We start from the raw sequence: 11,516 nt of genomic DNA on the forward strand, positions 1-11,516 counted from the left end.
TAGAACTGACAGGTCTTATTAGTATTGAAAAGAGTGACTCTATCTGCTGTGGATGTTTTACTACTTATGTTTTATATTTGTTTTCATACTTGAGCCCAATCTGTTCTTTGTAAGCAAACCCTGCAGATTAACCTATTACAGCCGAAAAGGTCCTGAATTTTTGTCTTGTAACTGTTGGTTGCAGCTGAGTCACTACTGACTTCATGGTTTTGCAGAGAAATGTAGATTGATTGATTGATTGATTGATTGATTGACTGATTGATTGATTGATTGATTGATTTATTAGAATCTGCTTGCTGGAAATGGTTTATTTCTGGTATTTTTAAAAAAATGATTTCAATGAAATGATTTTAAGCTTAGATTTGATGACATTTCTGAACAGAACAGCATGTCACAGATGAGCACTTCAAGGACCATCAAAAAGTAGATAATCTGAGGATTCTTCCTGTTTTCACAGTTTCTGGATCTATTTTTTTCTAAACATCACTTGCCTTTCAAACCTGCCTCCAGGTTTTGGCATTCAGAGGGACAAAACTTGTACAACTTTACGACTGAGGCCTGTTTTGGGTAAAACAGGGAAAGTTATAGTAGAAATGTTAGAATTTAAATTATGACTTTCCCCTGGTTTATAGTCTTTAACATGCAGTATGTTCAGTGCAGTCACACACTAAATTGGTTGATTTGTTCTTGTCTTCACTCTAAAGGAAAGTCGAGCTTTGATGACTTTTGCGATCGACAGCACCGAGCGCAGAGTCATGATGTCTTCAACGAAAGGATCATTTTCAGTTCATGAGGTCAGTAAACACATAAACATGATTGTCAGTGAGGCTTTGGGATTCTGCTAATGTGTGATTATCAGAGCTGTTGTGACGCTGTTCTTCGGCATTATTGTGTAAACTCTGTCTGATGTGAATTATCCGTAGTGCAGACATTCCACACCTTGGCTTTAATTTTTGCTTTTCTTCTTTTTGTTCTTCCACAGCTGCAGCAGTGTATAGCAGTGAGTCAGGAAGCATCAGAGAAGATCTTCCAGTTCTACAGAGACTCTGTCAAGAGACGATACTCCAAAACCCCCTGATGAAGAAGCAGGTTCCTTTTTTAAATCCTTTTTTTTTTTATTTTGTACAAAAGACAAAACATACCAATACTTTGATTGTAATAAAATATTTAGAAACCACTTCAGGCTGCTGTGCCGTGGATGTGATCGTCTGGCTGCGACACCAGATTTGAGTCGAGTGCGAAATGAAAAGAGGAAAGACGAGTGTCAAACAAGTGCATTTATTGGGATTCACTGATTTTCCTTCACTTTAATATTTACATGTAATACAAGGATGTGACCTGGGAAAGAACCGAATATTTCTTATACTAATAAATCCCTTTTTGCTGCAACCATTGACCTTTATCGACCCAGTTGTCCACTTCAGTGTCCAGCTGTTTCCTACGCGAGTGGCACAAAGTCTGATCAGTCGAGGAAATCCACATCAAACGCTCCCGTATAAATCTCTTAATTGTCAGCTGTAACAACAAAAGGACATTTTTTTTTTTTTATTCTTTGACATAGATGTCCGGTGGAGACAGACGATGGTTGAGGATTGTCAGAGGTGTTTGTGTGGACGGTCGGTGAACAGTGATCGCTGACGAGGGTTAGACACCGAGATACCAGAGGTGTGTCTACAAATACCACTTATAGTGACCGTAATCTATGATCAGCTCAGTCTTGATACAACACTGGGATTGCAGGAAACGACGTATTTCATTTGAGTCACTTGTAGTTCACCTTTTGACTCTAAAAAACTATACATCTAAATAGAAAATGTTTACCTTACAGTCGTTTTTTTTTTTTTTTTTTTAATATCTACTTGGAGTTCTTCCCTTGTTGGCTCTTTTGTTAATGGCACAGTTAAGCTCAAACCAATATGGCTAAAGGTTTTTTTTTTTTTCAAAGCTGTTCTTGCAAAACATTTTAGACCAAATGAAGGAAATGACAGAAGCTTAGAGCAGGTTTGTAATCGACAGACTCGCCATGCAGGTATCCGAACTGGAGATGTTGCTGAGTCATGCATCGTGTGGCTATTTTTTGCTCCTTTGCTCGTCTGATCAAAGTCTTGCTGTTTTTATTTTTAAGCTTTTTTTTTGGGTTGCAAGAAACAAGTTCCTGAAGGATTCCAGCTCTGTGAAATAGCAGAAATGTGTGTTTGGGGAGCGCAGTGTAACGGCATGGTTGCTTCTATTAATGGAATAGCTCATAAAAGGCTCATCCGCAGAGTTTCTTCCATATTTTTGGCACTTTTCCTCACAGGTCTGCACCCTCCCTGTCATCATTTTTCCTCGCACTGTATATATAGAAGCTTTATTTCTATATCTAGAACCCGTGTTTCTCACCACGATCCTGCAGTTTATTTTAAGATTCTCCTATTTATTCTCTGATATAATGGCACTCTATGTATTCTTAGCTTTTTTTTTTTTGTTGTGTATTTCAACGTAAAGATTCAACTTGGCATAAAGAGAGCAGCGACAGTCCTTCCTGCAGGTAAACAATGAGTGAAATCAGGATTATCGTGTGCAGTGTTTCCATGCGGCTGCGTCCAGCGGTGGGGTTCTCTGAAGGAGCACATGAGGCTCTAAAAAAAAAGAAAAACGCCGCCGCCGGCTTTTCACCCCTCCGGTGACAGTGCTGGCTCAGGCCCTCCCACGGCGAAGTCCATCAGGATTTATCTGCAGCCGCGTCCTTGCTGTGACCTTCTCATAAATCTGCAGACTCCATCTCTCCGTCCACTGGGCCACCTCGCTCCTCTCTCCTCTCCCCCCACCTGCTTCTTCTTATTATTCATTGTTTGGAGCAGTGATATCTACAGCGCTGTGGAAACATCTGCATTTTCTTTTTTTTAAACTTGAGTAAAGCTAAACATGTGATGACAACCACAGCACACATTTAAAAGAAGTCCTCAGATGACAAAATAAAACCACACTTACAGACGGAATCTTCTGAATGAAGTGAGATTTTTTTTTTCTTTTTCTTCGGCCTCTGAGCTGAATTATGTCCTAATCCAATTAGAAGTGATTATGATCTCTGCTTTTCCAGCTCGGTGCGGATGAAACATGACTCCAGACAAGTCGACAGACAAAAGACTGTGATTACTTTTTTTAACATTTACAGGTGATATGTTTGTTGCTATTCATGAAATGCGTCCGTCTTTACGTCTTGTGCATCCTTTTCGTAAGACCGGGGTCGCTTTTACGGCGGCTTTGCAGACAGGTAGGAAATCAACGCGGCGATGGCACAGATGTACGTGATGATCCCGAACACGATGGAGAGCACTGAGAGCCACAGAGCCTGGCGAGATGCTGCGTTGGCCCCCTGAAAATCCCCCTGAGCCGACGCCTTGTTGGTCTGAGAAATGGGAGGCGAGAGGACAGTGAGATAAGGATTAGAGAGGAGGGAGGTGGGAGGAGGAAAAAAAAAAAAAAACACAGGAGAGAAGGGCATTTGTCATCATTTGTCAATGTCCTCGCCGGCCTACACTTTCCCTCTCGCGCTCATTCCAATCACACGCTAAGCTCATATTATGCTCCATCTCTGAAACACACCCAGCGTTTGTGACTCATTCATCACTTTTCTCCTCCTCCTCCTCTTTCCTCTCTTCCCTGCGAGTCCTTGCCTTTGACTCTGACCCCTGTTTTAGGCAGCACTCAACAATATTGGAAATCTATCACCTTGAGGTTTCTTGTTATGACTCTAATTAAACCTTAACGAAGCCCATTGATCTGATCAAAAGGCCTTTGCAGCCTGCTGCCAGTTAGGTTTGCAAAAGTGTTAATGGGATTTTTTTTTTCTTGCTGCTGCTGTGCTGGAAGGATGCCTACATAAAACCGGGGCCTCTGGCGGCTCCAGATAGAGGTGTCGAGGCTTTTCCTCCCGCTGCTAATGGTAACAGTGACTGATGAGAGCGTCCCATATTTCCACCAGAGACTGATTATCTCTGAAATGAACACTTCTAAATGTACAGCAGCTTTAACTGTAATCACCATGAATTCATTAATGCACACTGTAATTAGCTGCTGATGTGTACAGCTAGAGGACGGAGGGCTGATTATGCTGCTTAGATGCTGACGCTGTTTAAAAGCAGCTACATGTTTGCGGGTGCATTGATTTTTAATTGATTGATTTTTTTTTTTTTCCTGTGCTGTCCCTGCTATAGGAGCACACAGCATGCATGCAGCATATGATTAATGCATTTTGTTTATGTGTGTTTTATTTGTACAGCTATTTCTGTGTTTTTTAAAGAATGAAACTTTGTCCCTATAAAAGCCCCAAATTTCAAATTTACTGATAAATATATCAACTAGGATTGGAAATGTGGATAGTTATGATACTTATAAGAGTGTAGATAAGGTTGAAAGAGCTACTAGTAATAAGTAGTTCTTTATTGTTAGTGTAATTGCTGGTTATGAGCAATATTTGCCCCGTGAGTTGGTAGTTTTCATCAGCAGGCAGGTGCTCAAGCGATCATTTCGAAGAGCCGCTAAATCAGTTACTGAATACGGAAAAATCGACACAAGCTCGTCTTTGTGTTTTTTTTTGTCTCTCCCGAAATATTGATTCAAGTTTACAGCCTGTCAACGGCAACAAAGGGCGACTCTTTGAGCTGTTTTCAAGACAGACATGCTTATTAATCCAAACAACAGAGGCTGAAGATGATACATAAATGTTTTTTTCTTATCTAAATTAAGATCAAGCTTCTGTATACAAAAAAAAATCATTCTGAAATATGGTGCAGAAGAGTGATATTTAAATGTTTTTGCTCAATTGTTCAGCTGTTTCAAAAGCCTCGTGGCATAATCCTGCAAATCTACACGTAATCCTCCCCGCCTCAACTCTGGTCCATGATGTCTTCACTTGCACAGCACTCAGGACCTGTTGTTAGTCTGCGCACACACACTGCAGAGGGGAAGAAATCACCCTCAGCTGTGCACTACAGTGCCAGGTTGTATCTCGTCAGCTCAGGACTGTGTGTGTGTGTGTTTGTGTACCTTCTGTGAAAGGTAGAAGGCAGCGATGCCCAGGGGCCAGAAGCAGCAGAGCATAGAGAAAAAGGCCAGACCCAAGTAGTCCTGAGGGATCATCAGAGGGAAGTTGCTCTCGCTGTCTGTATCGCTAAAGTCATCGATGGATGAGTCCTGGGATTTAAGGAGAGAGCACTTCGGTTAAGTTCAGGTTGGACATTCCGATAACCCAAGTTAAAAAAGAAATGCCTCGAACGGTGTCTCCTCCTGCACTTTTTGGTTTAGTTCGCCCACGTTTTCAGACATTTGGCTTCATAAATATGCAATGTTGATCAATTTCATTTCATTTTCCAGCAACTGGAAGCCACATTTAACAAATTTAATGTAATTTGCTCCATAAAAATGCCCCCATTACTCTGGATAATCTGCAAAAGACACTGTGAACAGTTTTCACAGGGGCCATTTCTAGGTTTAAAGATTTCTGGGTTATCTACTGAAACCCGACATACATATACGCATATATACTGTCAGAATATATTGTGATTTATGTCAGTGTCAATTTTAAATGCCTTGGGTCCAACACATCATGTTTGCTTTAGCTTAGTGGCAGCCCATTGCTCTTGATTTTTGGAGGTGCACAGTACGGCTGTGGGTTTGACTGCTCGTCTTTTTTTTTTGTTTTGTCAAAAAGCTGTTAGAGATCTTATACCTATGAACCCCAGATGCATGTTTTCTTTAAAAAAAGAAGCCAAAATTATATCAGAAACAATGAAAACAGATTGAATTGTAAGATTTTCAACCCTCCGATGGTCCTTGAACCTCTCATCTGTGATGCTTTTCTGGTGATAAACTTTACCAAACCTGAGTTTAAACCTGTGAAACTTTATTCTACACGTTTGGTTAAAAAATTGTCCAAAAATTAACAGTTTCTGTAAAGCAGATTCTGTAAAAAACAAAAAATTCTGTACTTTTTGGTGCAACCGTGAAGCCGTCAGTGACTCAGCTTCAACCAACGGTCACGTGACAAAAATTCAGGGACCATTTGGTTGAACTGCATTTGGTATATAGACACAGCAGATGGGAAACAAGTATAGAAACAAATTACAAATGTGAGCAGTAATATATATATATATATATATAGTTTTCCAGTATTGGTAACACCCATGTGTACTTGGAAAAAGGCTGTAAATGTTGATTCCAGTTTGTTTTTCCAAATTTGGAAAGTCAATAATCAAAGAAATTCAACTTGTACTTGTTTGTTGTGCTGTTTCCATAGAGATGCAGGATTTTATACTGCAGCGAGCCACAGTGAGTTCAAACTGTCCAGCAAGACCCGGGGAAGTAAAACCACAAGCATGTACATAGCAAGAACCCTTTAGAGTCGTTTCCACCGAGTATATGATGTGTTATCAATATTAAAAGCTGCATTAAACATACAAAGACAATCTGCTCCAACGTTAAGTCGCTGTTTATGGAAGCATGAAAAATATGCTTCTTTTTTTTTTTTTTTAATGCTACGTTACGTTCACGTCCTCCGCAACAACTGGAGAACTTTGCTGGTGCCTGAAAGATAATGTGACTGAATGGGGTTAGTCTGGATGTTCAGTGGCTCCGCTGACCGCAGGCACTTCATGACTCATGCATCTTTTTGAAACAGCTGCATATTCAATCTGACTTCCTCTCTCACCACGACCCTGTCATATTACTCTGCTCGCTTTTTATTTGTGCATGAAATAGTTATACATTCCCCCGGAGACGCTTCCGTTACTCCAAACACCAGCAAAACTTCTCTGAACACGAGAAGCATTTTTTAAGGATTATTTTTTCACAAGGTTGTCTCGTAGTTTCTGGTGACATTCGCCGCACATGCCTGGTCTGTAAGTTTTCTCTTTATCGACGTGAAGCAAATCAATTTAGCCAAAAGCCAGATAAATACGGTGCTCGTATGTGGAGTCAATAAGAACCGGACGCTCCTGAGGTCATCCGTCCTGCTCTCACATAATATCGATCTGGCCCACAGTGGAAATTCATCACCGAGCAGCGAATGAGTTTTGGGGCGTTTTTGACCACATGTGAGCGTCTAAAGTGAAACAGGGGAGGAGATGTCGTGTTGTTCCTCTTAGAGGTCACCGCAAGGTTTTTATTCCCACAGGCCCGAGCCTCTGCATCACTGCACTACCGCCAGCATTCAGAATGAGCTGAGAGGAAAATGAACTTTTCTTTTTTCCCCCTATTCGCTCTTCTTTTGTCCTTGTGAAGCAAACTCTTAACCCAAACTTTGCGGCAGCAGCAGCCAGCAGCTGTTTATTTTAATAGCGCGTGTTTGTCCACTCGCTCGTGTTCTTAATCAAAGTAATAAAACAGCCTTCAGCCTTTTATTTCGCAGCGGCTAATTGGAGCTTTTTAGCTTCACCTTGCTGGAAGACTTTTCTCAACTTGTTTAAACAACCGGCAGTTACCTACTCGTGACATTTACTGCAGCACATGTGTGGCCTCTCATGTCGACTGCTGCAAAGAGTCTCGCTGCTTCTTTACGTTTCACTTTGCTCAGTGATCTATGAAATAAAACTGGCATCCTCCGTCGCTGCTGTAGCGTCGCTGCAGCAGGAGAGCAGCTTTACGTAATCTGGCCTTCGTTCAATTGTTGCCTCCACTAAAATACGTCTATTTTAAGTTCCTCTTTGGTTCCCAGAATCTGTCTCTTGGCTTTAATGTAAAACTCTGAGCAACAAAGAGGGAGTGGTACAAATGAGATAAATCAGGAGCATCAGATATGAGGATTATTTATAAAAAGAGATGAAACTGTCATCAATAGTGTCACTCATTCTTGGATTCAGCCTGTAAATTGAGTTTATCCTCTTGCTTTTTTCTAAATGCAGACGCATATTTTATTTTACAAAAACTACATCATCTATCAACCAGAAATGTTGTTACGTGAGCAACTCATCCGCGCTGTTGTGCTCAGAAACCAACTTTGAGCTTAAAACTGTGACATTTAGTCAAAATTACTTTATTGTACGTGTCTCGTTTACAAATCGCAGAAAAAAATAAATCATTTGCTCGAAACAAATTGTAAAAAAATAATAAATTACAAGCTTCTCGGCACAATCATGAAGCCATTAATGACTCAGCTGTGTCCAAACAGTCACGTGACAAAAACAAGATTTTATTTTTATTTTTTTGCTGAACTAAGCTGAACTGCAGGCAGTGCAACTAATGAGGGAATCTGGTTCATTTCTATGCTTTATATCTTTGGATTTGGGCTGTTTGGGCATTTTTGACACTTAACAGACCCCCAAAAAAGATTAATTGAGAAAATAATCTTAAATTTCAGCCGCACTTATGTCTTATTCATCTTTCTATTTGAAGATTTGCGAGTGAATGAGTTACTAGGACCTGCTTTCATAACAGTCACTAATTTGTTTTGATTTTACAGTTCAAATCCACGTGGTTAGTGCACGATCAAACATCTCATGTCAGTGTGATTTCTTACGTCAGAGTCAGGAAGCAGGTCGTCCTCGTCGTCCATGCTGTAGGAGACGCTGTGGAAGTCCTGCGTCTCGGCCAGCAGCTTCCTCTCCAGCGTCGATCCGGGCCGAATGTCCACAAAGGTGGTCTCCAGGTAGTCTTTGCTGAGCAGGGAGTCTGCGGGGCCCCAGATGGGGGCCGCCGGGTAATAGGACTCCAGCGTGCGAGGTAAGGAGCAGGGGTCCAGGAGCTGCTGCTGCTGGAGCTCAGGAGGGTGTCCACAGTAGCTCCTCCATGCTAGAGGAGGGTAAGCTCTGTCCTCCTCACACTTCACCAAGATGCCCTTGAACAGCCCGCCGGGGGCCTGTCCGGTCCCGGGTCCCAGCCCCGGCCCTGAAGCCCGGTTGCTGTTGGGGCTTTCTCCCAGCAGAGGGTGCTCCAGCTCATCTAGATTCTCCATCCCTCTCTTTTAACAGCAACCACTCAAGAGGCCACCACATCAACAACCAAATGTAATCTACAAATCGGCGGGCAGAGCGTCTCGCTGAAGAGTGTCCGGCGGGTTTAGGCAAAGGCAGCTGCTTTGCCGGCTTTACTGTTTCTGTGATAATCCATCTTTAATCCTATTCTTTAATTTTACTCTTATTATAGGGCTTGGTCCAGAGGCCAGCGGCACGTTCCAGATTTGTGAAATATCCAGTAGTAGCTGCTGTTTACTACGACATGTGGCGCTGACAATACGTGGGATAATTCGAGATTCCCTCTTCCTCACGTGTCACAAGCAATTTTTTCAGGGCTTGACGGTTCAGGCTTTGTCCCATGTCATCCATTTCACATGATTGAGTGTGTCAGCGTTCACCAATTTGCTGCTTTTGCTCTCATACAATATGGAAATGTCAGTTCTGATGATAAAGGACGTTGATCACCTCCGACAGGCTAATGAAAACACAGGGCGACAGGATTTCAGCGGGAAAAAAAAAAGAAAAAAAAAGTCTCTTGCAATAAAAAATGAAGTCTTAATCTAAGCACAGTGACTCGGTATTAACGCGAAAAGCTTTAGACGTCAATCTTTCCCTTCGGCTGCTCAGGATGGAAACGTGCGAGGACTTGACAAATGATTGGAACAAGCTGTCAGGACGTGCAGCCATGCGCTCTGCAAGAGTCTGAAAAACTGCGTTCGAAAAAAGGCCTTCAGATGACTGGGCTGACACACGGCGGGGCGGTTTTCAAACTTGACTATACACAACCTTCCGGCGGCAGTCAAACTAGTGGCGCAATGAACGGATTGGGGCCATATTTGAGGGCAGTTAATCTGTAAAAGCAACGAGGCTCCAGAAATAGAATCCTATGGTGCACGTCCGCAGGTCAGCAGGCCTGCCAACATGCCTGCTCCTCTGTTGTTGCTGCAGGAAGCGATAATGAAGAAATCAAAGTCCTCCGGTGTTGATTTATGGCTGTTGGGTTTGCTGGCGCGGTGTGGCAGCGCTCCACCGGGACATGTAATTTTAATGCGGCTCCGTCCACCTTAAGAGGGTTTCATTCAGGACAAGACGAGCAGTCGGGCGACTCTCTATCCGGCGAGGACGAAGAGGTCTGTTAAGAGAAGAACAAGGTCACACAAGATATTCAGACTCTCTGCACACAGCGTCCTGTTTCTGAGTAGCTTGTGTGCTACTCAGTCTGGACTCGCATTACTTTGGCTAAACTCTGATCTGCACAAGATGCAGTGCGACCAACCAACCAACCAACCAGCCGGCGCGGACCTTCGTCACAGTGTCACTGTCCTTTAGAACAACATGTTCTTTCCTCCTGAGGTCCTGACAGGACTGTGGCCACTCAGATTAATATCAGAAAATCACTGGACAGAAATAGTTTGCGAGAAAGCTCCGTACGTACACGGAGGAAATTGCATTTGTTTTTATTTATTCTATTTTCTGCCACCCACGTGGAAAATCTCTCGGTGAGTCTGCGGGCCTCGATCGATTTAGTTAATAAGCTCACGGTACAGTAGCAGATTAGTGTGATTTGAAAGGCTGCCTATGGAGATTACCCTGCCCTAAGTGCACCTGGTCAAAAAAAAAAAAAAAAAGGACTCATCTCTTGTGGGGATTGTACATTTGTTAAAGTGGAAAATGCAACAGGAGAACGAAGCCAACATGAACCTGAGCATAACTTTAATCATGAGAAACGGAGAAGGAAGGTCCATCCATTATCTATACACCGGTTAATCCTCACTAGGGTCACGGGGGGGCAGGAGCCTATCCCAGCCGACTTAGGGCGAAGGCAGGGGGAGAAGGAAGGTGAAAAACTAAAACAAAAAAAGCAACTTCCACATGTTTGCTGCACATTCACCGCAAAGTAAATCTTCTCAATACAATGAAACACTTTAAACTGCAATATTCAAGTCCAGGGTTCCTGTTTGTCTTCACCAAACACGCCGTGACTCATTCTTTGTCCCTGCAGGGCTGCAAAATGACCTGAGAATTAATGATACCCAGGATGTAAGATTCCAGTCGACGGATACAAAATGTGCCATCAGTGCATCTTGTGTGCTTGAGCTACACTGATTTTGTATTAATAACTAGTCAGAGTTTGCACCTCTCCGTTCAGCTAGCTTCTCCAGAGATCCATCCACAGTTGATAAAACTTCCTTTCAAATGCCAACGCGGCTGATCTCGCAGCACCTTCAGCCGCTTTCATGTATTTCGTTACAGCTACACAATCATATTGATTTAACATTTCACCGCAGCAGACGATAATATTCACCTGGTGATTACGAGTCAAGTTTATCTTTTATTTATTGGGTTGTTTTGCAGCGACTGTGTTCACTGAGCAGCGACGAGAGAAGCTGTAAATGTCATCCTAAAAGAATAATCCAATCAGCGGCCACAAAAAAGCTCCCTAAAAACAGATTTAGCAATATATGGGGAATAAAAACAACTGACTGATGAATGCAGGAGATTTACCATCTGATGCTGAGGAGAATATTAATGCTGGCTGGCTCACTCTTTGGCTTTAATGCAGTTTATGTGTTTGTTAACTAA

General features: G+C 42.4%; 2 protein-coding genes across 2 annotated transcripts in view; one reads left to right on the top strand and one right to left on the bottom strand.

Moving 5' to 3' along the window:
* Window positions 1–1,406, top strand: part of exosc5 (exosome component 5) — a 4,978-nt gene extending 3,572 nt beyond the window's left edge. The window contains 2 exon segments of the mRNA XM_008297187.1: window positions 705–794; window positions 983–1,406. Of these exon segments, the coding sequence (XP_008295409.1) occupies window positions 705–794; window positions 983–1,078 (186 nt within the window). The 3' untranslated portion in view covers window positions 1,079–1,406.
* A 1,667-nt stretch (window positions 1,407–3,073) lies between these two features.
* Window positions 3,074–8,932, bottom strand: tmem91 (transmembrane protein 91). Its single transcript, XM_008297188.1, has 3 exons — window positions 8,498–8,932; window positions 5,032–5,178; window positions 3,074–3,391 (listed from the first exon to the last, which is right to left on the bottom strand). Exons 1-3 carry the CDS (start codon window positions 8,930–8,932, stop codon window positions 3,236–3,238), a joined length of 738 nt encoding a protein of 245 aa, XP_008295410.1. The 3' UTR covers window positions 3,074–3,235.
* Window positions 8,933–11,516: the final 2,584 nt, after the last annotated feature.

Source organism: Stegastes partitus, unplaced genomic scaffold, assembly GCF_000690725.1.
Source record: "Stegastes partitus isolate 25-593 unplaced genomic scaffold, Stegastes_partitus-1.0.2 Scaffold1196, whole genome shotgun sequence".
NCBI lineage: Eukaryota > Metazoa > Chordata > Actinopteri > Pomacentridae > Stegastes > Stegastes partitus.